Consider the following 26,390-nt stretch of genomic DNA (forward strand, 5'->3'; position numbering starts at 1 on the left):
AGCACCAGGTACTGTGGTTGTCACTAGAAATGATGGGGTGGCTGACTAGTGTGAACAAGCAAATGTGCACATGCTTTGGAAGTCATGCAAAAGTAAAGAGACAGAGTCTGTGCCACAGCTTTCACTACTGTGTGTGTACTGCAGGGAGGCTGCAGGAGCTGATCTGATGCAGCCCAGTCAGCGAGGGACAAAAACAAAGGAAGATGGGCAATGAATCTGCCTGTGGTCATGTCCTGTGCAGCATACAGACATCGAGATGGTTTGGAATCCCTCCCTCCAAACTCCAATGGAGGCTGAGAAAATTGATTAAGCCTCCACAGATAGCAGTGTCTTTCTGAATTAGAGCGATGTGTGTGAATGTCTCATCAACACTGCATGGCAGAGGACAATGATATCTGCATCCAAACCACTGAGCTGTACTACCACAACATGCCTGCTATCTCAGGGAGGGGTGAGGGAAGCAGAAAGGAGGAGCAGCTCATTGCATGGGGATGTTTTATCACCTCTTCTCTACCCTTCCCCACTGAGCACAGATAACTCCTGACCGCTCTTCGTTGTCTGTTTAAATCACATCAATTTAAAAGGGTTATAAGAGGCTGCATTTAATCAAAGCATTTGTTACATCCAGGTCTCCTTGTCCGTCTCCTTTCCCAGATGTATCCAAAGAATTATCTCATTGGAGACCCGTTTCCCCTTGAGGACCCAAGGGGAATATCCACTTAACAATTAAAGAACAATTGGAGCTAAGAGGATGCTGGATGTCACCTCCTCGGAGCAGCCCAGCCCTGCCATCACCATCTGCCCGCCCTGCAAGGGCTGAGCTCCCACAGCAGAGGTGGGTGTTGTGCTCAGACATTCACGGGAAGATCTCAGCTAATGATACAAAGCAGCAGAGCAGACTCGGCCACTTTTTCTTTCGTGTCTTTCTCCCTGTAAGGAATGCAAACAGGAGGAATTTCAGAGGCGCCACAGAGACCTTGGCACACCCAAAGCCATTGCAGCACACTGGGGATTCCTGAAGATGTCAGGATAACAGCAGTGTGTGTTGGTACCGTGTGAGCCACGGCTGAGGCCTCTCAGATCCCACTGCCATCAATGGAAGCTGCACGTCCAGAGCCTCCGAACTGCAGCGACAATAAAACCGATGTGCATGAAACCACCCGCAATTCAAAGCACGTGCTCTGCAGAGGGCAGTAAGTAATGCACATACAGTGTATTCACACATTTGGATTCGGCTGAAGTGCAAAGCTGCACCGCGGTTTTATTTTGTTTTACTCGCAGGCAGGGCAGGGCAGGCACACAGGTAAACGCAGCCCGCCAAGAAACACCGCGCCAACCCAGCGCGACCCCGCGGCCGTTGCGCCCCCTGGCGGTGCGGCGGGCGGAGGGGGCGGACAGAGCGCATGCGCGGCGCGGGCCGAAGGTACTTGTCGCGAGATGCGGCGCGACATCGCTTCCCGCTCGTAAGATGGCGGCGCCCGCTGAGGGCCGGTTCCGCACCCGCGACGTGCTGCTGCCCGGCGGCCCGCCTGATTTCGGCTCGCTGCTGCTGTCGCCGCCGGTGCTGGCGGGACTGGAGGCGGCTGGGTTCCACAGGCCGTCTCCCGTCCAGCTGAAGGCCATCCCGCTGGGGCGCTGCGGGCTGGGTGAGTGGGGGGCCGCGCGGGGCCGGGAGCGGGGCGGGAGGAGCGGTGCTCCCTAACGTGTGTGGGTTCCTTCCAGATCTCATCGTGCAGGCAAAGTCCGGAACCGGTAAAACGTGCGTTTTCTCCACCATCGCCTTGGACGCACTGTTGCTTGACAGCACGGTCACTCAGGTGAGCCCCGGTGACAGAATCACAGAATGGCCCGGATCCTCGAGGATCACAAGCTCCAACCCCCTGCCACATGCAGAGCCACCAACCTCCACATTTCATAGCAGTCCAGGCTGCCCAGGGCCCCATCCAACCTGGCCTTGAACACCTCCAGGGATGGACGGAGCATCCACAGCCTCTCTGGGCAGCTGTTCCAGCACCTCACCGCTCTCATAGTAAAGAACTTCCCCCTGACATCCAACCTCAATCTTCCCTCCCTCAACTTCAAACCATTTCCCTTTGTCCTGTTGTTATCAACCCTTTCAAAGAGTTGATTCCCCTCCTGTTTGCAGGCTCCCTTTAGGTGCAGAGGGCTGCAACCTTCTTTTCTCCAGGCTGAACAAGCCCAGCTCCCTCAGCCTGTCTGTGTAGGGAAGTGCTCCCATCCTCTGATAATCTTTGTGGCTTCTCTGGACCCTCTCCAGCAGCTCTCTGTCTTTCTTGAATTGGGATAAGTGTCTGGTCACTTATTTGAATATAACCAGCAGTGTTTGAAATTTAAGCAACTCCCTGATGAGGACAGGCTGTGAGAGTGGGGGATTTTCAGCCTGGAGAAGAAATGGCTCCAAAAGGACCATGTAGCAGCCTTCCAGAGCTTGGAGGCTTCATGCAGGAAAGCTGGGGAGGGAATTTTTATAAGGGCAGAGGGGAAATGGCTTTAAACTGAAATAGAGAAGATTTAGATCAGATATTAGGAAGAAACGCTTTGCTGTGAGGGTGGTGAGACACTGGAACAGGTTGCTTAGTGAGGCTGTGGATGTTCCCTCCCTGGAATGGGGCTGTAAGCAACCTGGGCTAGTGGAAATGTCCCTGCTGATAGCAGGGGGTTGATAAGATGAACTTAAAGGTCCCTTCCAACCCAAACCATCCTATGATTCTAAATCATCACAACTTGATGCGCTTCAATCTTACAAACTGTTGCATGGCTTTCAAATACATTTATTTGTTACTCACAGGTTCTTATCTTGGCTCCCACACGAGAGATCGCTGTGCAGATTCATGCTGTTATCACAACAATTGGGATAAAGATGGAAGGTTTGGAATGCCATGTCTTCATTGGAGGGACTCCTTTGAGCCAGGACAAAGTCAGACTGAAGAAATGCCACATAGCAGTTGGCTCTCCAGGTATGGGCATGTTGCACTTTGCTTCACTGGATGCTGTCTGATACCTGATGGTACAATGGTTGGTACTTCTGAAATCTGGATTCCTTTGGAACTCTCTTTTACTACTAAAAAAGGGGCAGTGCCAAAAATGTTTAGATTAAGGTGGTGTTTTCAGTGAGAGATTATTCTAAACATGGATTTTTTTTTTTAAGGATGCTAAAATTAATTTTAAAAGGTGACTGTTGAGAACCAGTCCTTAGTTAATAGCAAGTTAGATTCTCTTTAGCTTAAACTTGGAGTTAATATTTGAGAAGCTCACTTTGCTTTTTTCTTCATATCTAGGTCGAATAAAACAGCTCATAGAGTTGGACTACTTGAACACGGCCAGTATTCGGCTCTTCATTCTTGATGAAGCAGACAAGCTTCTGGAAGAAGGCAGCTTTCAGGAGCAAATCAAGTAAGAAAAGTGCTTACCCATTGTATTGATTTGCAGATTAGATCAATTTTTGTTAGTCATTCCCATTTTTGTCTCTCACAGTTGGATTTACTCTTCGCTGCCAGCCAATAAACAGATGCTTGCTGTTTCAGCTACTTACCCTGAGTCATTAGCTAATGCATTGACAATGTACATGAGAGAGCCAACGTTTGTGAGGCTGAATCCCACTGACCCAAGTCTCATTGGTGAGTTGTTCATTGATTGTGTTGTCAATAGATTGTGAACGGTGTACTGAGACCAAAGCATGCCTTCACAATTTTCAGATTCTTTGTGTTTCTTTCTTTTAAGAAAAAACCTGCTGTGTAACATTTTATTTGGTGGATGTGTTTGCATTTAAAAATCTTTGTCAGCATGTCACAGCAGCTGAAACAGCAGCCTAGCTTTTTTTTCTTCTTATGGAAATCCTTAATTTGATGTCTTGGTTTCATGCTCAGGGTTGAAGCAGTATTACAAAATTGTGAATTCCCATCCACTTCCACATAAAACATTTGAGGAAAAAACCCAGCACCTGCAAGAGTTGTTCAGCAAGATTCCATTTAATCAAGCATTAGTCTTCTCAAATTTGCATAGCAGGTAATAAATCCATTCAAGGATAAATTTCTGTACGTCTTTTTTTTTTAACACTTTTTATAAAGGTCTCAAAGCAATATGCAAATTTCTGAAATACAGAGCTGGAATGTTGAAATAGCCTGAAATGTCAACAGTAAAACTTCAGCACAGAAGTACCTCGTACATTAGATGACAGTGAGTCCTATTATCTGTTACTCATGTCCATTTATAAATATGTCCATAAAATGGTAGTGGAATCTTTGCCTATAAAGAACAGTGTTGTATTAAATGCATGTGGGCTGTCATATGTGCACTCTTAATTACTGTTTTTATTGTGTATATTCTATTAGGGCTCAACATCTAGCTGAAATACTAACATCCAGAGGCTTTCCTGCTGAGTGCATTTCAGGTAAGCCTGCCCAGAGCTCTGTTGGTTGAAATTGTGTGTAAAAATGACCTAACATAAGAAAATACCTCTTGATCTTAAAAGCTTGATTTGCATGGCCTTTGCTGAAATAGTAAGAATAGCATTAGGGTCTCTAAGGATTCCATGTTAAATTTCTGCATTGATGAAGCTTGCAGCCCTCTAGTTTGTTTGAAAATCACATAATGAATACTTGGGCAAGTGTTGCCCTGTGTGAAGGGTGAAGCTGTATTTGCAGCTCGAAGCTGTATTTTTTGGGAATGCAGATATTGAACTTAAATCTATTTCTGTTTTCTCTGTAAAAAGCTAGCAGCTAGCTTGTAGTGTTCATTAGAAATCTTCCTTTCAATTTTTAGTTCAACAGCTTTTCATGCCTTATGGGGTGGTGATGTAAAAATTGATCTGAAGTCTGTGTTATTCAGATGGTTTAAGTATCTGTAATGGTTTCTTTTTTAAAATGAGCAAAATGGGTAATTTTAATGTATTTTCAAACTTGTCCTGCTTATTATATTTACTCATTTAGAATTGATGTTTGAGGAAGTTTCTCTCAAGCTTGCCTTTCATGTCTATACTTTATAAAGTAGAGTTTTCCAGGAGTTTTAGAGGCATAAAACTGTTGAACATTGAAGTTGTTTCTGTTTTCTTTTCCCTAGGCAGCATGAATCAAAGCCAGCGGCTCGATGCTATGGCTAAACTAAAGCAATTCCATTGTAGAGTTCTCATTTCCACAGACTTGGTGAGTTACTTTCTCACTGTACCTGACTGTTGCAAATACACCCATTTCAGAGTATTAATTTGACTAGAACATAAACGTGCTATTGAAGTATTTGATTTGAGCACTGCTCAAGTTTGAAACCTAGTTGTCATCTGCTATCTTTCTGTTTCAAGAACCAGTTATAATTTTGCTGTTGAATGGCAGAAGTTTGCAGAGTTTTCAGAGGAGTAGAGGTGTGTTTACTTTGGGTGGGAGCTGTGGGAAAAATCAGGCTTTCCTTAATGCAGTGTACTCACAGTACAACTTCAAACAGAGCAGTGGTTATGTTTGAAGTACTCAGCCTTGGTTTTTTTAGGCTGTTGGTGTATTTCAGTTGGTTGCTGGTGATTCTATCATGAAAAAAGTTACAGCTTGCTGGCAGGTGTTTTGATGCTTGCAAGAAACGCACTTGTTTGTACTGCCAGTACAAAAAGAGGTGATCCATAACTTTTACATTCCAATGCAGGATGTCTGTTCTCCATGTAAACTCACTGGAAAATTGTAGATGCGCTGTAGTGTGTTGCAACCATTTGAGTTGCTACGTGAGCGGTTGTTCGCGGATGTGTCGCAGTACATAAACATCTTTTCAAGCCCCTGCAGTTATAAATCCCCTTTTGTCTTTGTTTTCTCAAGACATCTCGTGGAATCGATGCTGAAAAAGTGAACCTGGTCATCAATCTGGATGTCCCAGTAGATTGGGAAACGTACATGCATCGTATCGGCAGAGCCGGGCGCTTTGGTAAAAACAGTCACGTGGATTTCTCAAGGTTGCCCCAGTTCTTCTGAGTTTAGTTAGATGATTATACTTCGTTTTCTACCACAGGAACTTTAGGCTTATCTGTGACGTACTGCTGCCGTGGAGAGGAGGAAAACATGATGATGAAAATTGCTCAGAAATGTAACCTACGGCTTCTTCCTTTACCTGGTACGTTCTGTCCTGTGAATGCAGCTGTATATTTTTTTCCCTGTTGATTTCTTTCTGCTGTTCATTCAAGACTTCAGGTGGCAGCTGTTTGATGTGAATATGTGCTGAAATTGAAATAACTTTGGTACAGTCAGAATTCTTATCCTCTGTGCTTGTGACCGCTTGTGTAACTGCTGTAGTAAGCGAAGGAATAGGAAATGTTTGTAGTGCACGTCTGTAGGTGAAGGCAGGAACTTGAAATCCAACTGTTTGTTATGCAGCTACAGAACACCTGGAACTTGAGAAAGTTGGTATTAAGCCTTTCAGCAAGGCTTACAAGGCTGTAAGATAGAATAGAATGAAACAATAATAGAAACAGCCAAAGATTCACTGCTCTGCTCTGCTAGAAGCTATTCTGCTGGAATTGTAGCACTTCTCCTTCTTAAAATTTTTTAAACTTTTTACCTGATTAAAAATGGAAATGAAGAATAGTTCAGTAATGCAGTACGTACTGTATTCATTAGCTTCCTGATGCCTCCTGTGAAGAAAGCATTCTGTATATTTGAGCTTTTTCAAGAAGTGAAGGCATTGGTTTGCACTTCTAATTTTGCGTATCTTAACATCTTATCTGCGTGTTACTTCAGTACTCATTTGAATTCTGGAAGGAAAGATGCACTTAATTGAGTGCTTACTTGTTTCCCTTTTGTGCAGAGCCTATTCCTCCTGGAATGATGGATCAGTTTGAAGATGGGGAGGTTGAAGTCAAACCTGTTGTATACACAGGTGCTTCAGTAAATTCTGACACTGTGTGTCTTAAACCAGAAGAACCAGTACTTCAGCCTGTCCAAAATAATTCTGCGGAGGTACCTCAGCCTCATTCTAATCTTCAGGTTGGTAATTCTTCTGTAGAGAAGCCAAAAAATGCTTTGGAACCAAAGCAGGTGAAAAAGTACACAAATTCTGCCAAGGTGGAAAAAAGCAGCAGAAACTCCAAAACCTCCAGCTGCAATAGAAAGCAAAAGAGTCAAGTAGAAACTGTCTCCAGAACGGCTGAGCCGAATAGCACAGAGGTTCCAGATGAGGAAGCCTTAAAGAGAAATCTGCCCAAAATTCCATGCTTATCATCTTTCAAAAACCAACAGAACAATCCTTGGAACTTTTCAGAGCTTGTTGAAGACTATGAATACTTCATTAAAGAAGGGTTGGAGAGAGATGTTGAAATTTTAAGAAGCTATTCAGGCCCAGGAGATCAATGTGAACTCCCCAGAAATGGTGGTATAGAGTGGAAAGAGGTGGAACATAACAGGGACATGGTAGCAAACGACGTTCTGTCTGATGACAGTGATGCTTCATGCAGTTCAAGGGCTTCCTCTCACAGTAGTGGAAGTAACTCATGCTTTGAAGCATTTTCAGACAGGCAGGCTAAAAATGCTGTCCCCACCACCTGTCAGGGTCTTACAGGCTTTTGTCCCACACCAGGGAAGCTGAAGGAGCAATCACAAGTCCCAAAGCAAAATCAGGTGAAAAAGAAAGCTCTGAAACAAAATGCCAAAGAAAAGAAAAAACATTCCCATCAGTACCCTAATCCTGCCCCAAGAAAGACTGGAGCTGGGTCCTCCTGTGGCTCTTGGGATGATGGTGTTCCTGGCTTTCCTCACGAGGCGTGGGGTTATGAAGACTACTGGAAATCTTACTATCAAGCATGGCAGAACTACTATGCTGCAGTTTCTCACTTTCACTACAGGAAAAGTTACAGACACTTGATGTGGATGAATGCTTATGTCAACTCGGTCTACTTTCAGGAACTGCTGGAAAGTGGTGATTAATGTACTGACATTGTTTGAGTGAAGTAAACTGCTGTCTTTTTCACAAGCAGGATGTGTTTAGGTAAATGTTTTATATGCATTCCAGCAGTGGTGTTACAAGTTGTTAATAAAATGAAATGGCAGACAACTAAATGTTCAGTTGCAGTCTTTAAAATAGTAAGGAAACAAAAGGCAAGTGAGTTGCTTCCATGTAGGAAACCTCAGTAAGGAGAAAATGTGGAACAAGCCCAGCTTTCTCTACTTGATTTTCTTCCCTGTGGCTTTTGGCTGAAGATGGATTCACAGTGAAGCTACCAAAGCTGCTTACTGTCAGAGATCATCCTCTTGTCTGTAATTCTTAACCAGAGGGCACTGGTAATGTACCAGTTGATATTGGCAGACTAAAACCTGCATCTCAATACCTGTATTGCTAATTTAAGTGCAGTTAATTGGCACTGCTTAAATAACATTTCTAGAGCTAGTTAAATGGCAAGCTGTGCAGTCTGGGATGGTTTAATTATGTGTGAGGTGTGCAGCTCCTATAACTGGCTTTTCCTCAGGGTGCAGCAGTATCAGACTTGCCATGCTTACAGAAAAGCTTTAATTAGAAAGGAAATTACTCGTTAGTTCTAAATCTAATTTGTATTTCCTGTTTTGGTTGCCGTTTTTTTTTTATGTAGCTGTCTGGAAGCAGGACAAGATGAAAGTAGTGGCTGGCTTAGGCTGCTGACACTGGTCTGACTTCACACTCATTTTGGAACTTCATTTTTAGTACGTGTGAGATCACAGAGCCAGATCTCTAGCTAGTTCTATTGATTTTTGCTATGTTCATCAGAGCAGGTGTGTGATTTGTTGCTTTTTTCTTTTCGTGGTCAGAGTAGCATTGATTGGAATTCCTTCAGTGAAGCTCTATTTCCTACCTGCTATGACTTGCACTTCCAAGGAGGACTTTTTCCTGTATCTGGTGAAATGAATGTCTTCAAGGATACTTGGTTGCTCACCTCTGGCTACTTCCAAATCAATTTTGGGAAATGCAATACACGTCTGTGAATAAATTTTGTTGCTTCTCAGAGTTCTTAATGTTGCTGCAATAATCCTGTGCAAATCCTGTGGTGTCCCTGGCAGCACTTTGAACCCTTTTGTGTAGTTGTGGATATCTACATTCCAAGCTGTGTATTAAGGACTGTCAGAAGATCCTCAGGATTGCTTTAGCTCATGAGTGGCATAGAAGCCAGAGGGTTAATTAAGAAAGATTCACCTGTTGTTTCTTTTTTCAGTTGGGGAAATGATTCCCCCTTGTGGTGTTGCTTTACTACAGAAGAAAGAATGTAAATGCAGCTGCTGCTTGGGTGTTAGTTTACACAGTATTCATTTTAAATATTATTTTTTAAAAATGCCTCTAAGCGATTCTTTCTAAGATACTCAAGATGAGAGCAGTGCTGCTTTTTTTTTTTTCCAGTTGAAACAAACTGTCCCATCTGAAATACAGCTTGTTAGCCTGGGCCTAACAGGAGCTCCCAAGACCCGAGTGCTTTTGAAAGGAAAGGCAGAATGTGTGCTTTTAACTGTTAGCTCAGGATTATTTTTGTTCTTTTCCTTCTTCTGCCATACTCAACTGTACCACAGCAAACTACCACAGCAAGGGGGCTCTCCTGCATTACATCTGCATGATCTGAGTGTTTTGTTCTCATTTCCAACATGAAGATTGCTGCATGCCTTAGCAATCAAAAGGAGGCAGCTGGTAAGGGTTTCCCTTGATATGTGCTTTAATGCTGTCCTACAGCATCTCTTATCTCGCTGTTCTTGTCAACTCTTGCTGAAATAAGAGCTATTAGTGTTTCATTGCAGCTCACGTTGCTGAGGTCGTCACCCAGCACTCTCCAAAGAACCTCCCAACATTCTTTAGAAGAAATCTACGGCATCGTCTTGGTATTTGTGGCACATACTCTGTTTAATCCAGATTGGATACATCAGGTACAGCAGTGGCACAAGACTCAATACTGTAAATGATATACAAGTTTCAACATATGCACTACAATTCCAAAAGAAGACAACAGGAAACTTGGTTCTTCTAGAAAGTTGTTCTCAAATGAAGCTACCTGCAGTTGTATACGGTACATTTTGTATCTGTCCTCTGATGTTTGTAAGCAAAGCCCACTTATAGTACGAAAATAGAAAATAATAAGGTTGAGAGCTTCTCATAACATAAAACTCCTAAAGAAATACTATTGGAATGCCTTATTAATTTATCAAAAATATACCATCACCCGCGTTTTGTCAGATACCTCATTGGTCCGAGGAGCCTTTGGGAGCTCCCAGTCATGGCTGTGACAGAACTGAGAAGAACATGGGATGAGGTGGTGAACTCCTCACCCATGCAGCTGTGTAACCTCCTGTGACTAGCACTAGTTCAAACTGAAGCCCAAAAGAAACACGTGCACACATGTACATATGAAGGTAACAGACTATTGGCTGAGATCAAAACTCAGGAAGGAATTGTCACAAGGTCTTTGTCACCTGGTCTGTTGAATGATCCACCCATGATTTTTCCTGGCACAGTTTTTTTTCCTGCATTCTGGCAATAGTAGCAGTACTTTTCTGTGTGCTTTCTCCAGGTTTCTCTCTGGTGTTTTGGAGGCTTTGTGAACTGAGCTTCATCTATTTATTGTCAAATTGGCAAAGAGAGGTGAGATGACTTCTTCGAGATCGCTTAGCGGTTCATCAAGACAATGAAGAGTAGAACATAGGTTCCTGAGGCTAACTCTCCTGGCTGCAATCAGTATGCACACTGCATTGTGTTTGCTTTTAAAGTTTTCAAAGTATAAAACCTTTGTAAGAGCATTTATAGCATCCATAAACACGAAGGCTACAAACTCAAGTTAGCTACTGCAGTTGCTTAATGTCTTGAAGAAAGTCTTTTTCAAATGGTTATAATCTTTAATTAGGATAGATTGGTAAATTATGTGGAAGAGGCGTGTTATTTATCTAACATTAAAAGCAGAATAAAGTCTTGAGTTCAAAGCTGTTGCTGTTTGTAAGCCATCCATGACTGCTGACTTTGTAGCTCTGCAGTCATTTGACATAAATAACATTAAAACAAAGGAGGTTGTAACCCAGAAATTAAAGCTGGTTTTGAATGTACCAAGTTCAAATTGTAACATAGGTAAGATACAGCACATTTATGACCTCTGCACTAAAAAAAGCCAAATACTGGGAGAAACTTTGCTTCCCTTAGCTGGTATTGATACACATCTGTCTAATCTGGAATGATAGGTGCTGGTTTGCAGCATATTATCAACTATTTCAGGTTAAGCAAATAGCTTTGATTCAAATTTACTGTTTCTGGAAGCTGTAAAGAGGGATGTAATTCTCTGAGGTTTCTGTTTGAATTACATATTACTTTGTCCCACACTAAAGCCCTGGGTGTTACTTAGTTTACCTTTTTCCCATTATGTTTGTGCAATGATAATTACTGACATAAGAAAGGCAGCTTTCTCACCCTCTGGAAAGGAGAATAATTTTAAAAGATATGAAAGAGTATAATGGTAATAAAGGAAGGGAGAATAAGAACTATGGCTGAACAGCAAGGGAAAAAACTGCCATTGCAATGCATTAGTCTGGAATAAGCTTTGCAGGAAAGCAGTGGGAGCCCTTTTCATGGAGAATTTGAGATGTGCAGAAAGCAGGGTGATGTATTGCAGGGAAGGATCTTCTGCTAGTGGGGATTTTAAAGGAAAAATTGGATTTTGGAATGAATAGATGGAAGTTAAAGCCCAGATGGGGAAGGTGCTGCTCATCGTTCTTTGCCAGTTGGGTGTATTTCCTCCTATCAGCAGTGCAGTGCCAGGTGGGGTGAGGGTGAACCTATAGAATATGCTGAATATCTGTGGAAATACTTTTCCCTCAAAAGATGGTTTTGAAAAGAAGCTAAATGCTTGGACAAAGGTGTTGCTTCTTTAGTATTTTTAGTATTGCTTTACAAAAGACTGGAAAAACAATCCCCTTCCGCTTGCTTTATGTGCAAATGATTTGTTTTTATCTTTTTTTTTTCATGAAGAAAGAAAAAATATAAAGATTTGCAAGAAATTAGAGGGGGAGGGGTAAGGTTTTCCCAATGAACTGCTAATATTCTGCTGCCTTTTTGCTGAGCAACTGATCAGGCTGTGTTGTACCTTTCAGAAAGGTATCAGGGCTGGAACCTATCTGTGTTTCTGGATACTTCTCCTGGAGGCAGCCCACAACTGAAGACCCCCCTTTCCATAAGCATCAGGAATGATAAGGATTGCAGGGGTATGTGCTTCTTTTTTTGGTATCCATAGCAGTGTATGTGTTTGGCCCTGGGCATGCATGGTAGTGGGGAGAGCAATGCAGGTAAGGCAGGGCAATAATGGGAACCACTGGAGAGAATGGCCCGAGTCCTGCTAAAGTTCTGGTCTAGGAATTTACAGGATTGACTTGGCTTTGTCACAGCAATGCTTTATATGTTGCTATTTAAAGCCTACGAAGAGCCCTGCAGTTCAGTGAAGCTAATTGCTTCCTTTCACTGTAGGAAAAAGTAGCTGTTGTACAGTTCCCCTGCTCTGGTGTGCAAATGCCTCTTCCCTGTGTTTCATTTGAGGGATGTTATGCCATGCCCTACCAACCACTGATATGCTGGCAATAGATTCATGTCTTTGCTGTTTCAATGAATGCACAGTGCTCCCATAATGAGGATATAGCTGCGCTGGGCAATCCAGGGAGGTTTTGTACAAGCATGTTTTTAAGTGCTTTTGGAAGCATTACTCATTCTACTTCAAATCAGTCTATAAAGGGAGCTAATGTCTCAATTAAAAAATATTTTTAGTCCTATTCCTCTAGGCTCAGACTTCATTCTGTCTGTCTTTGTCCTCTGAAAGTCTGTGCTGAGTACTGTCTGTGTTGGGCAGCATGTGCTGAGTTAATGGTAGAAGAGGCAAGACAAATCTTTTTGAGCAAGGATGGTGCTGCCTTCAACTGGGACCTAGCAGCCAGCCAGAAACCCAAGGGCTGGCTTTCCTCTTCCTGATTTTGCCTCTTTAAAATGTTGGGTTTTTTTTTTGGAAAGCATTTGATTGATAACCATGAAATCCACCAATTGTGCTTTAGGCAGGGGTTGCTGTGATTGCTATTTACAGGTCAAGAAATGGGTGAACAGAGTGTCCCATTTACCACCCCGTGGTAAAGCAAGAAAAAGAAAGGCAGCACTGAGAATCCTTGCTGAGTTCCTGTCTCTTTGCAATTGTTTACTCCTGTGCATTGGAAGGAACACTGTGCCCTGTCAGCACGGTGGCACTGAGTGCTCATTCTGTGCCAGTGTAAATGAGATTGCGAGGTGGAAAGTGGTGGAGAGCGAGGCCTCTGATCTACAAGGCTGAGGGTGTTCAGATGGGGAGCAGATATGATGACAAATAATGAAATTCGATAAAGCAAAGGAAGATTAAATTAAAACATCAAGAAAAATTCAATAACGGTAAGATTAACTGCAGTATAACCTCCTACAGGAAGCAGCGAAGGCAGAGCACTTTAATCATTTAAAACAGGACTAAAGGTAGTTTTGGGTAACATATTACAGCACTGGGGTCAATGGCTATAAGCTGATGCAGCTACTGAAGGCTTTGCCACAGCCCTAATATTCCTAGAATGTTGTAGGTTCCTAAGGAGGGTATTGAGTTAATGCACGAGCCCTCTACTCCATAGACTAGCAGGTTAGGAGTGCTAACAAAGCAGAATGCTAGCTTGTCTGTTTAAGTCAGCATGTAGGTCTATTTATCTATACATGTATGTGTCTGCACTTATTTATACGTGTATGTGTGTATATGTGTATATAAATATTACGTCAGGATAGATTATGAGAGATGTTAAAAACCAAAAAAGGCATCCCTTTGCTGAAACAGTCTCAAAGGTGCTCGGAGCAGTGAGCTCTGTAGTGCTGGTAAAATCACTGCTCAGAAACAAGATAGTTGAAGTCTATTCTATTGCAGGCTGCTGGGGACTGGGTCGGTTGCCATCTGTGGATGTGTGGATAGGGCCTTGAAGGACGTTTGTGCATAACAATAATTAGCCAGGCAGTGGATGACAGGTGGGAGGGGATCGGGGGTGCTTCATGCTTTGTGTGGAAAAGGGACTTGGGAAAGGCAGAATGGAAGAAAAGAACTGTTGTTATTCTTAGAGGGGAAAATGAGTTGTGATTTGGGACCATGTATTTCCTGATAACAAAACATTCCTAGAAAGAGCTTAGAAAGAGGGGCTAGGACTGACTGCACCTTAGCTAACTGTATTAGCTTCCTATTAGGGGGCAGTACCACACCGTGTTACAGGGTTTGGTTGCCTAGAAGTACGTGAATTTTCTCAAACCAACTGTAGAATTGCAAAAAGAAAATGCTGTCTGTAACGCTTCTTATCAAATACTTTTCCAAAATCCAGTGCTGCTCCCACTCCTGTGCTGGGAATGGGTAACTAAAATTGCTAACCTAGTCTACCCCCAAAATCAGTGCAACCCAGAAGTCATTGATGAGACAACTGGAGCACCTAGACTGTGAAAAAGCCAAATACCTCTCCATCCATGCAAGATATTTGGCTTTGGGGTTATTATCAAGTTTAAATCCAGACGTTATTTGGCTACTATTTACAATGGGTTGTATGTTCAGTGCTAGCAAAGAAATTCAGTATACAGAAAACAGAAATGCATGGGCATACATTACAAGAAACCTCTGTCAGACTTGATGCAGCTGAGTTCAGTGTTTTCCCATTCTTTGCCATTTGTGTGTACAGTATTAAAAAAAAAACCCTATCTTTTTTTTTCCTTTTTAAAAATACAGAACTGGTAGTCTAGTCACATCTTACAAGTAAGTGATAACAAAAATAGAAAGCAGATACCCATGTGGGACTAAAACTCTACTGCAGCCTGTCCTTGTTGTTGTCGTTGATTCTTTTCACAAATATGTTCTCACAGACAATAATTAGCAGACAAACACACTGGTTGCAATTGCACTGTATTGACTTAAAAGGCGGATACAAAAGTGTCTAAATAAAGAATGCCATCCAGGGTGAAATAGTTGTGTGTGTGTGTGTGCACGTATGTGCTGGCACATGCTTGTGTTTTCCTACTGTGCACCCAGTGATGACAACATGCTCTGCCCTTTGAAATGCAGTGTTGCTCTGACGTGGCTCTGCTGCACACTCACACACACACACGCACAGGGATGGGAATAGGTTTCTGTGACAGGTGGCTTCTTTGTCTAAATCTTTTCCTATAAAAGAAAAAAAAAAAGTGAAGTTTTGGTTGGCTTAAAGGTTCTGCTCCATGAAGAAAAAAAAAAATCACAAAATCCATTGTTTTTTTCACCTTTTTCAGTCATTTCCTCATGAATAAATATTATCCATTAAAAACCTTTAAAAAGGTGCTGCGATACACAGTGTTATATTTCTATTTTCTTTATTACTCTCTTGTTGCCACGACGGTTCTTTCCCTTCAGCCTCCCCAGGTGCTTTCTGCCCTGTCCCACAGCACAGCGCGCTCTCCACGTGGGTTTTATTGTTAACAAGGCTCTTCCTCCCTCTCCTTATCCATCCTCAGTCCCACAGCACGTCCTTGAGTCTGAAGAAAGCTGCCTCGTTGGGTCTCCGTCGTTAACCCAATGACCAGCCAGCAGGTTCATCCATCCAGGCACAATTTGCAGCAAGAAAGGAACATGGAGGTGTGGAGGGAGAGAGGGGCACCGGTCTTTCAGCCGCCTTCCGTGCATGAGACATCTTACAAGGCAGAGACCTTGACTATGTTGCTTGTGGTGGTGGTAGAAATGTTCGTGGAGTGGCCAGGGCTGCTGGGTGGAGGTCTGCTCTCACCTTCTGGTGTGAGCGCCGGCGGCGTGGGGATGCTGATGATGGCTGTGGTTATCTGGGAGGCTTTGCAGTTCGGTCGCAGCCCATCATCTGATTTCATGTTGAGACTGGAACGACTGGAAAACAGATGTAGTGGTTTGGCCCTTTTAAAAAGCAGGCAGTAGAGAGGAGAGGAATGGTGTTTATTCTCAAGCAATGTCTTATTCCTCTGAAAGAAGGGCACCGGAATACTCACAAGAATCCATTTAAATGCTCCCCCAGGTCCCTGCCAGGTGCTGTTCATTTCTACCTACTTTACACTAAGCTTATTTAATACTCCTCATGGTTAGATACAGCTTTTCACAGGGCAGATTGTTTCACGTTTCCATTTCATTCCTTGTATAATTAAGAGGATATCTAAACACACCACACAGTGCACTCCATCTTTTTGGAGCACAGGTAGTACTTTCTGAGAAAGATGTTGCCTTCCTTGCATTCTGAATGCCTCTTTTAAAATTGCTGTCCCTTGATCTTTCCTATTTTTTTTTTTTTCATCTCTGTGGTAGTTACAAGGATCTGGCAGCTGGGAGCATTCTTATTAAATCTGCATCAATTGCATCCTATAATTAATTACGGGGTGAAAATGATAGGTTGATTTCTGTGCATCTGCACAGCTACTGGAGTCTGCTATTACCAGCCCAACATGTTCATTTGAAACACAAGGCCTGTCCTTTTAAAATACAAAGCTCCCAGTTGGAAAGCTATTGCTGTTGTTATCTCACCCAGTGAGTCACCAAGAGGATGTTTTTTGATCTCTCAAGCATCCCAAGATCACCACAGAACCCATTCTGCTCCCTGGCTGCCTCAGTCGTAAGCAGAGAGTGGCACAGCATTAAGGACTGGGAGGTTCTGTCAGTGGTAAGCACACACCCAGTGCATTGCATTCCACTAAAGCTCACCCAGTGAGTTGCATCCCACGTGAAAAACAACTCAGAGGCTTTTTTTATTACTTTTCCTGCCTATTCTTTCACAGTTTGGTAAGCAAGTGAAACAGCAGTGTTGACATTTAAAATATAATCACTGGCATCACATAGCACCCACATGGGATAAGTTCTCATTCCCCTGAATTACTGTTTCAGGTGCTGGTTTAAATTGCTGTCATTTTTAAACTGCAGCAGCCGAAGACTTGTTCTGTGCTTATTCATTCATAATTCATTCTCTGAAATACCTTTCTTACTTCTACCTGGCGTGAAGTATCTGCTTTTTGCCCTTAAGGCATCTTTGTTTCAACTTCCAGATCCCTGTGATAAGAGTGGGGAGGAGAAAAATGGTAGGTTCAGAAACAGCCCAGTGCTCAAGAACCCTCATGGGCTGAGAGAATTTAGTAAGTGGAGATGCTAATCATGGCCTGAAGCAGTGATGGAGCACCTGGTGGGAAGGCAGGGCCAACCCACGGGGGCTCAGGTGCACACAATGCAATGCACCTGGGTGACCAGAAGGGATGGAGCTGGGATCCACCCCCTTCCCAGACCTCATGTAAGGGTTGGCAGTGGAGGCAAGGGGATCTTGCTGGAGATCTGTGTGTACCTGAGGCCTTCTGAAGGTAAGCAGTTTCTTTCCTTTGTTTCTGTGCTAATGGCTGTTGTATTTGAGCAAGGGACTTTGGTGCTTTGCTGGGCTTTCCATTGCGTTACAGCAAGTCATTTCTTAATTGTGAGAAATATATAGTGAGGGAATGGTTTTTCAGCAGGCTCTGTGTAAAATGATGCTGTTTCAAAGTTCTCTGTTAATCAGAAGTTTCTGCACCTGTTTACTTAATGCCTCTTTAGGTGAAAGCTATGAAGATATTACTGCAGAGTTTCTCCTTATTTGTTTCTCGATTGTGATTCAGACCTGGGTAATGAAAATGAGTGAATTGAGTGTCCCTGGTGAGCTGAGTCAGTGTGTTCAGCTGGTTGTCCTTGCCTGCTCCAGCAGTGGGCTGGCTGGGAGCTGGGCTGCAGGGTGGTCCTCTACCACTGGTGTCTAGCTTAGAGCTGGCAACTGCTGACTCCTGCCTGTGCAATTAGAGTTTGGTAGACTGAAATTTATCCTTCTATGTTTAGTCTGGTCAGAGAAGAGCTCTATAGAGTCTAACTTTCACCTGGTTCCTCCCAGAGCAGTTACAGAGAAAAGTTATGAGCCACTTTCCTTGGACTATCATTAGGGGCAGGAAAGCAAAGACGTTTCTAGCTTACACCCTTCTCCTTGGCTGGGAAATAGCTCTGTACAACTTGCTCAAACATACTTTTGGGTAACGTACCCGAGGAGGTTGCAGGCAGTAGCACTGAGAGCCTACAGACCATACCTGGTTGTAAGCGAGGGCTGCTCACTGCACTGGATGTGGATGGTGCTGAGCTCCTGCATGCTGCGGAGGCGGGTGGCTGGCACACTGGAGTTGGGGAGGTGCGTGGTCTTCTTGTTACGGCGAGAACAGCAAGAGGTGGTCAGGCCATGGTGACTTGACAAGGAGGGGCTCCGAGAAGATGGGTAGTTCTGCATTGAGCTCTCCATGCAGTTCTGCTCGAACAGTTGCTCATCTATGAACTCGTGGTTCTGGCAGAGAAAAGAACAGTGCTGTTACTCTCTGGTAGCAGTTCACAGCTGTGACCCAGCAGCAGGTTGTTTTCAGCAGCACCTTTTGCTAGGTCGGTGGGATGTGTCAGACCCTTGTCTTTGTGAGATGCTCTCTGCCTGTGCCTGAAACTATTTGCACTAGGCAGATCTGAAAGTGAATAACTCTGCTCACTGCAGCCGAGAGAAGATTTTGTTGTCCTGCATCAGTAGGGGGTTAAGAGAAACTGCTCCAGCGGCAGAAGCATGATAGTCTGTCAGTGCTGCCTCACTTACGCAGCCTGAGCTGGTTAACATGTTGTCTGATTTTCCTGTTATTTTTGTGTCTGGATTCTGGAAGCGGTGCTATGCAGTGTTGTGTGATTATTAAACCCCAGAGGAGAGGAGGTTCAGGATCTTGTTTTCTTTTCTTGTGCATGGGAACTGGATCACATTGGGTTGGGAGGGCCATCTTACCTACATCTTATTTACAGGATGTGGCTTGTATTGATGCAAAGCATACCTGCAGTTCGTTAGGAGCTGCTATTAACTGAGTGGAAATGAGCACGGCAGCTGAGAGCAGGAAGCGTGTAGAGGAAGGAAGGGAATTCATAAAGCTGCATCTGTAAGGAGTTTTTGTGCTAGGGGACAATACAGCCTGCAAGAAAGAACTCTCACGCACATACATGAACACTCAGGTTGTTCTAGTGTACATACTTTATCCAGCCCCTGTCAGCATCAGGAAAGATGGGAAACAACAGCAACCATGGTGAAAGCAGCCACCCGTTTTCACTGGAGCAACTAACAACTCTCAAAGGAAACGAGCACTGGGAAGCAGGAAGAGCCACGTGCACAAACTCCCAAAGACAAGACCAGGAACGAGAAAGGAAGCCAACGCTCTCGAGACACATCACACAGATCATAGAGAAAACAAATTGAATTAAAAAGGAAATACCTTGATGGTGGAAGTTCGTACAGATAACAGGGGATCATCCACAAGATAGGACAATCCCTACGGGACAACATGCCAACAAAAGATAAAAACACATTTGATTGTCCATTCCGGCATTCAGAAATTTAGTGTCAGCACTGCAAATGTTGTCTCAGCGTTCCAGCCGGCTTGTTCAAGTTTGAATGGGCAACTAGACCTTCTCTTTGCCAGACCTTGCTTGAATCAGACCCCTTTGTTCCTTCCTTCTCGCGTTTCTGATAACAAATTTCTTATTTTGAGGTTTAAAGGAGAGCAAAGTTTCAGCTTCTGATTCTCAGGTAACCAATTGGAATTGCATTGCCATTGGATCTCCAATGGATTTGGGTTTTGGTTGTGCTCTGTGGAAACGCAGATGAAAGGTTTGGGTTGAAAGATTGCATTCAGCATTTGGAGAAAATATGGCCTGGGAATATCCATATTCCATCCAGGGATCAGAAGGAAAGGAAAAATTCCTTGAGCAAACTCCATCTGTTGTACTAATATGACAAAGTAGCCTTTATGAAGGCAGCTGCAAGTGATTTAGAGTCACTTTGTCATCATATACACCGGATTTGAGCCATGCAGTTCTAAGACTGTATGCTCACGAGACTGGAGATGCTATGACAGTAAATAATGTACCTGTGGGCTCTTTCTGCCCACTCTGGGGAGAGGTGAATTGCCCATTGAAACAAGTTTGCAACCATTCCTCATTCCATTCCTGCGACTTCGTCACAAAATGACTCTTCAGTGTTTAACAATTCCTTTCCTACAGTTTAATGTTTCAGGGGGAGAAGCGTGGCGTGGTTTCTCATCAGGCTGTGTGAATTCTAGAATTTCAGAAGCTGATTTGAAGCGTTTGGATTGGGAACTTTAGAATCCAAACCTGCCGTGGGATTTCTTATCACCACTCTTTGCAGAAAATAATAATTAAAAAAAAAAAAAGAGCAATGTCTGAAACATTTTGGACCACTGAGACTCGCTGTCTGAGCAGGGCTTTGTGCTGGAGGCTTTGTTACTATGGCAGACTGACACATCCACAAATGAGGATATGCTTTGGCTGTGTTACTTGCAGCAGCCTAGCTGGCTTGTTAGCAGCAGAGTGACTCATGCAGCTCCATGAGATGTCCTCCACCCCACGCAGAGGTCAGAATGTCTGCAAGGCTTTGCAAGGTCAGTGCCTCACGAGGGCAGACCCTGGGGCAGGGATGGCTGCCAGCTCCTGTTTGCCTCAGGCAGTTTGTTAAAGCTCTCAAATGGAGGTGTTCATGTGAGATACGGGTCACAGCAGCAGAGCCGTTAAGCACGAAGCTCTAAACTGAAGAGTCAGATTGTGAAATATCTGCTTGTTATATAGAACATCCAGAATTGCTAGAAACAGAGGCAAGATGAGTCTTATCAAATGAATCCAACAGTCACTGATACAGGAAGAATCAGTTCTCAGTCCTTAGAATGGTGACCTTCAGAGCTCGGTGTGATAACCCAGCAGGTCACTGCAATTAACCAGACATCTTCCAGTGTATCGCTGAAGCCTAAGTGATATTCCAGCATAAGCCAAACTATGGAAGTGGAGGTGATTTCTCTAAAAGAAAGCTCTTGCAAGTCAGAAATCAAAAGTACGTTTGATGATGGATGCAGATAGAAAAAGTCATGAATATTTCAAATGTTGACCTCTTTTCATTCTTTCTAGAATGAATCACGGTGTATATTATGTGTGCCTTTACTGCATAACCTTTTATATAAACCTGGAAGTAAAACACATGTACCAGATAAACATCTGAAATGTTCCAAGAGACTTCTGCATACAGAATAACCTCGTGAGAAACGAAGTTCTCTCTCTGGCAGCACATTGCATGGCACAAACAGAAAATCATTGTCAGAGAAGCTGCTCGACTGGCTTTGAGATAAATTAGCTTCTCTTGTAACCAGAGCTTGTAGTGAGAAAAAACACTTGCAACCTTTAAACCCTTCTGCTCTGCTCCATATAAAGGGCTAAAGGTTATTTTTTTCCAACTCTGTCTTCTGTTGGCACTGAAGACCACATGTAGCTTGCTTTCAGTGACAGCAGCTTCCTCCAATTAAGACAGCAGAACTGTCCAGAGTTACTAATTAGCACAAGCAACAAATATATATGATGTGTGACCGACAGCACGAGACAAACACAGTATTTTTCTTTTTAGAAAGCTGAAAAAATGAAACTTAGTATGCACCTCGTTTGCAGGATCTTCCTAATTGCTGCAAGGTGATTTGCATTCAGGTGAACTGAGCGACCTGCTATTAACTTTGTACTGGTGTGGGTGCCTGAGGAGCAGCAGACATCATGTCCTTCTCCCTGTGTACAGTGATTTATTAACTTAAAGATAATGAAATCTAAATGCATTTAATCCATGGCAGAGTGTTCTTGGGAACCTGAGCATCAATCTGCTCTGGCACGGTTTGTAGGTCCATATTTTATGTCTTATGGAGGGCCAGTTCAGAACGTATTGTGTGCACATCTTTACTGCATGGAGCCTGGGCCGGGCACAAGGGCTGTACGATGTAGAAAGGGTTGTGTTGCTACTTACAGTTGTTTTTTCCAGGCAGTGCAGCAGGTGGTGATGTTGGCTTTCAATTAAGGAGGTGCCTTTAGTCGTATGCTGTTCATCTTCAGTGGATCCCTAAAGAGCCAGAAAAAGAGGGGGGGAACAAAAAACCCAAACCAGGTGTAAAATCACAAAAAGAACCACCAGCATCAGCTTTCACAGGGATAAAGATAACAATTTCCGTGTTGTCTTCTCTCGGGTTTTTCTCATGAATCCCATGAGATTACCTCTTTTTTTCCTTCTTTTTCCCCCCTTAGTGATCTGGCTTGTAAGCTCAGGTGAGCAAATGAGCTCTGATTCAAAACCAGTGTGTTTCTAGTCATTCTGTAGCTGCAGAGGAAGCCTAGGAAGTGCTGCAGGTAGGTGGTGTGGAGGCTCTGGAAATGAAAGCTAAAGAGAAAAAGAAGCAACGCCTTGGTGTGTTGGGGGAAGCTGGTAGCAGGTCCTGAGGGCTCAGCTTTGGCATCAGGGCTGTGTGCTTGCAGGAATTTGGGGTAGGGACAGCTCAGCTGTGGTGTTAGCAGTGCTTAGGATAAGCTGTGGATCTCGGACCCGTCTCTGTTAATCTCCTTGATCTGCTAGAAAGATCTGAAATAGGTGTGGATGAGAGGTTGAGAGCTGGAGTCCAGTATGCAGGTAATGTTGAGGATCATTCGTCAGAGCAGCAGTAGATGGGCAAACTGAGCTGGGTGTGGGGGGAGAAGCAGCGCTCTGTGCTTCTGATCCACAGTCAGATGCTTGTGTTCAAAGTGCAGCATCTGTCACTTCCACTGTGATCAGATACACCTCAGAAATGGAAGCAAGAGATGGGTTGTTTAGAGAGTGTCTGTGATGCCAAAGAGCCAGGATTATTTTTCTCACTGCTTCTGTTCTGCAGTGGCAGATTTAAGATCTGGGTTCTTAAAGATACTCTCTTACCGCCACCATTTAAACTCCCCAGTGTTAAAATTCATTGTGGCTTCGTGACACATCAATCTGAGCAAGTCTTTGATGAGTAGCATTTTCAAAGACAATTAAATGCATGAAAATGGCAATTAGATGCTGTGAAATGTTTCCCTGTGCTCCCTAAATAAGAGTTGCCTGGTGTCTCCTGCAGCGCCTGAATCTGAAAGTCAAAAACGGGTGCGAGTCTCTGCTTAGACAAAAACAGCAGCATTCTACTGCTGGGAGGGAAAGCAGGTGGGATGGGAGATGCAGCAGAGCATCTTAGCAGGAGTGCCAAGCCTTGTCTGTTGCTCTCAGGGGGGTCAAATTCAGCTGTGCTGAAGGCATTGCTTTTAACTACACCCGTGTGTCCCACTGATTCACCACAAACACATGTTCTGGATGCTGTTTCCTGGATGGTTCTGTGATCCTTAAGTGAAGGAAAAATCCTGTCTCTGATAGATGCCAAAACAGAGCTAAATTGGTACATTTATAAAGTGACTTGCTGTGCACGGAATTAATAGATTCCTATAGGAATGCTGCTTTAGCAGGTTATGGATTTTTTTTTGTTGCTGTTGTTTTGGAAGGTTGAGCATTCCCATAAGCATTTTTAGGAGTAGCCTAAGAAAAAAAAAAAATCAGTTGAATTTTTTCTTATTAACAATTCTCTGGTGAACTAACAAATCAAGCAGCTCCTGTTCCTACCCTGCTGAGATTACTGACTCTGCTAAGTCTGTGTTGGAATATCTCCCAAAGAGGTCCTTGTAAGCCCTAAAGCAAATATGAGGCTGCATTGAAACACAGGAAAATGAGAGTGGAAAAGCACATATTGCAAAGGCATCTTTGTCTCAAGCAAATCCTCATATAAAGCTTTCCGATCCCTGACAGAAGAAGGAAGCCAAATGTCAGATTTTTGGTGGCAAAGCTCAGCCTCTTCCTTTGTCTTCCATTGCAAGAACACAGAAATGGATCAAGGGATGGCAGCGACTAAGGATAAAGTGTAGTATCACTGAGTATGATTCTTCCTTATCTTTTTTTCTCCTTTCTTCAGCCAAAGCAGTGCTTTCAGAAACAGAAACCATTAAGGGCAACCTGTTGTCCGCAAGAAGTATCGCCCCTTGAACAGCGATGCCAAGTGCTGCAGAAACAGTTGACATTTTGATACTACTGTGAGGTAGTATAGGTGGAACCTATAGAGATTGCATTTACTTGTACCCACACTTCTGCAGGCAAACAAAATCCGTGTCTTCACTAGAAAAGTCTTCTGTAATGGGAAGGGGGGTGGCTTTCTGTTTGAGCTGGGTGCTAAAGTTACAAGAGTTTGATGCCAGCTCCTATTCAGTTTGTTCTTGGGAGGCATTCATGAGCTGTTGGTTGCCTCGAGGGAGACTGAAACACGCTGTAGCATTTGTTCTGATATGGAAGATACTTCTATTTTACTGTCTGCTTAGTGCTTCAGCACACAGAATTGGACTCTGGTGTACTGAGATGGGCTGGTTTGGTTAGCTTAGGCTGTCCGTGCTGTGGGAGTGACCATAATGCTTATCTATGGCTTAGGAGATCCTGCTTGTGGAAAGGAACAAGACCCCACAACTTACTGTTCCTAGGATATACACAGCCTAGCTCTTTAGCTAAAAGGGAATTTCAGCTAGCTGTACAAGGAGATTAACTCTAAGAGGATATGTAGGCTGCTGCCATGGGAAGCTCACCGTCCTTCGAGTGCTTCTGACATAAAGCCCACTAAAAAGCTCTCTAAATGAGAAGAAAAAGCTCTGAGTACTCTGTGTCTACATGGCAAAAGCAAAATGCTACAAATCCATGTTTCTGAAGCAAGAGTCTGTGTTCTTGTTAGCAGCAGAACTTCCTCCTGCTGCTATCCTTGGATCAATCCCTGCCTTCTTGTGTTCGTTGCTCTGATGGAAGGCCACAGGCTGAAGACATGCTGTTCCCTTGAAAGATGGTGTCAGTGTGTTCATTCTGTGCTAATGAAAGGAAATTGTGGTACGTGTTCTGGAGTCCTGAACAGCCTTTCTTTCCCCAGTTTATTACTTAGACTGCAGAGTGGCAGCCAGGATATGTTTTAGGGCAAGGTGGGTGTTTGTTTTTTCTGTAGGTCAAACCCTTAAGGTGTCAGACTGCAGGGTGATTGTGTAAAGAAATTATACCTAGATTGTGGTATTCTGTGATTGCTAATGAAGGAAGGGCTACCATCTAGTTGTGACCATAGAATAACTGCAGTTGGAATCACTGCTGGGTAACAAATTGCCTTATGGCAGTCTGGCCACGAAAGGCCATCACAGCTAGCACAAGTCCTGGGCAAGGGATCAAAATGGGATGTGTACCTGATCAGCAAAGCAGTTGGATGCTAATTTGGCTGAGGGTTATGCAGAGAATATAGGTAACATTTTGGCTTTTCATGCAGCAACTACAGAAGTCACGTTCCTTCATGTTTTTACAGCTTAAAAATGCGGCTGGCTGGGTTACGTTGTCATTCACTTTTTGTTCTCTCTTAAGAATAGTTTGCTTTCTTGCCATAAAATGGAAGGACATAAAACTTGCCTTGTGAAGCTGAAGTGAGAATCAAGATCCTTTACAGCTAAGAATCTTCTGTAGTGGAAATGATGCTGCTGTCTCTGGGTGGAGAGACATGACTTGGGTTATGCTTTGGGTGTGAGCATGGCCCTCACGCTTGTTTCCTGGCAGTAATGCAGATGCCAGGCATGGCTTTGGCAGGTTTCTTGTTCTAGTAAATTATTTCTTGTAAGTCACAGGCAGATGGCAGTTCTTCCTTCCTCTTAGCCTTTGCTTTTGGCTGTTTCAACAGGAAGTTCCTTAGAGTGGCAATATTGTCTTACATCATTATTATTATTAATAATAATAGCGATTTGCACCATCAGTGCTTTTCAAACTGGAAATCATGGATCTTAGTGAACTGTGGGGGAGTTGTGGTGGCATTTAGAGCTGTGTGCCCTTCAGTAAGCAAGCTGCACCCAGGAAAGCTTGCAAAGTGCTCTAGGTGCTACTAGATATCTAAAATTTTTAACGGGCAAAATAAATCCTCCAGAGCCCCTTCAGAAATGTTTTTGTCATCCTCCCTGTGTTTATGATAGTTTTGTAGGGGGAAAAAAATAAATAAATAAAAATTGACCCCTTTTTCCAGTTATTTTTGGGCAAGTGCCAGGAAATGGAGCCATGCAGCCAAATATTTCTTGTAACCTTGTGCGCTTTGGATTTAAGCACTGGTGTGTCAGCTGCTCTTCTGCAAGTGGTCTTGGCAGGGATTTTTGGTTAGTGAGAGATGGGAGGAGATTCATGTTGGGATAACAGTCTGGAAGATCAAGTGAAAACCGAGTATCCACGCTCATCTCTTCTGGCACTTTTAAAAAGCAGGAATGTAAAGCACTAAAACAAGTTTTAAACTTGCTTTGGTAGTAAATTTGCTTCAGTAGTCAATTTATTTTGGTGTGTTCCTGGGGAATGAAATAGGCGTCTGAGCTGTCCTGCTCCTGAGCCTTTCTTGTATGGGGAATAAAGCTGTGGCCTACAGCTGACCTGTCTTTCTGGTCTCAATATATTCTTAATGTAGTAACTTTCCTT

General features: G+C 43.4%; 2 protein-coding genes across 5 annotated transcripts in view; one reads left to right on the plus strand and one right to left on the minus strand.

Annotated features, from left to right (window-relative positions):
* The first annotated feature begins 1,431 nt into the window (after positions 1-1,431).
* DDX20 (DEAD-box helicase 20) lies at positions 1,432-11,939 on the plus strand. Its single transcript, XM_048925748.1, has 11 exons — positions 1,432-1,646; positions 1,723-1,817; positions 2,810-2,978; positions 3,300-3,414; positions 3,496-3,638; positions 3,888-4,026; positions 4,353-4,411; positions 5,080-5,162; positions 5,814-5,919; positions 6,004-6,105; positions 6,796-11,939. The coding sequence occupies exons 1-11, from the start codon at positions 1,469-1,471 to the stop codon at positions 7,908-7,910; spliced, it is 2,304 nt and encodes a 767-aa protein (XP_048781705.1). The 5' UTR covers positions 1,432-1,468; the 3' UTR covers positions 7,911-11,939.
* Positions 11,918-26,390, minus strand: part of KCND3 (potassium voltage-gated channel subfamily D member 3) — a 96,786-nt gene continuing 82,313 nt past the window's right edge. For 3 of the 4 annotated variants that reach the window (XM_048925752.1, XM_048925751.1, XM_048925753.1), the window contains exons 5-8: positions 21,852-21,944; positions 19,276-19,332; positions 18,076-18,323; positions 11,918-15,865 (exon numbers count right to left, since the gene is read on the minus strand). In XM_048925752.1, coding sequence (XP_048781709.1) covers positions 15,661-15,865; positions 18,076-18,323; positions 19,276-19,332; positions 21,852-21,944 — 603 coding nt within the window. In that variant the 3' untranslated portion in view covers positions 11,918-15,660. The remainder of the gene's footprint in view (positions 15,866-18,075; positions 18,324-19,275; positions 19,333-21,851; positions 21,945-26,390) is intronic. The other variant, XM_048925754.1, reaches the window with a different exon arrangement.

Source organism: Lagopus muta, chromosome 24, assembly GCF_023343835.1.
Source record: "Lagopus muta isolate bLagMut1 chromosome 24, bLagMut1 primary, whole genome shotgun sequence".
In the NCBI taxonomy this organism is placed as follows: Eukaryota; Metazoa; Chordata; class Aves; order Galliformes; family Phasianidae; genus Lagopus; species Lagopus muta.

What these genes read in the sequence shown, in the direction of transcription:
- DDX20 (XM_048925748.1), top strand. Translation starts at nt 1,469, where the DNA reads ATGGCGGCGCCCGCTGAGGGCCGGTTCCGCACCCGCGACGTGCTGCTG. An exon ending in CATAGCAGTTGGCTCTCCAG is followed by an intron (nt 2,979 to 3,299) that starts GTATGGGCATGT and finishes CTTCATATCTAG; the next exon opens with GTCGAATAAAACAGCTCATA. An exon ending in CACTGACCCAAGTCTCATTG is followed by an intron (nt 3,639 to 3,887) that starts GTGAGTTGTTCA and finishes TTTCATGCTCAG; the next exon opens with GGTTGAAGCAGTATTACAAA.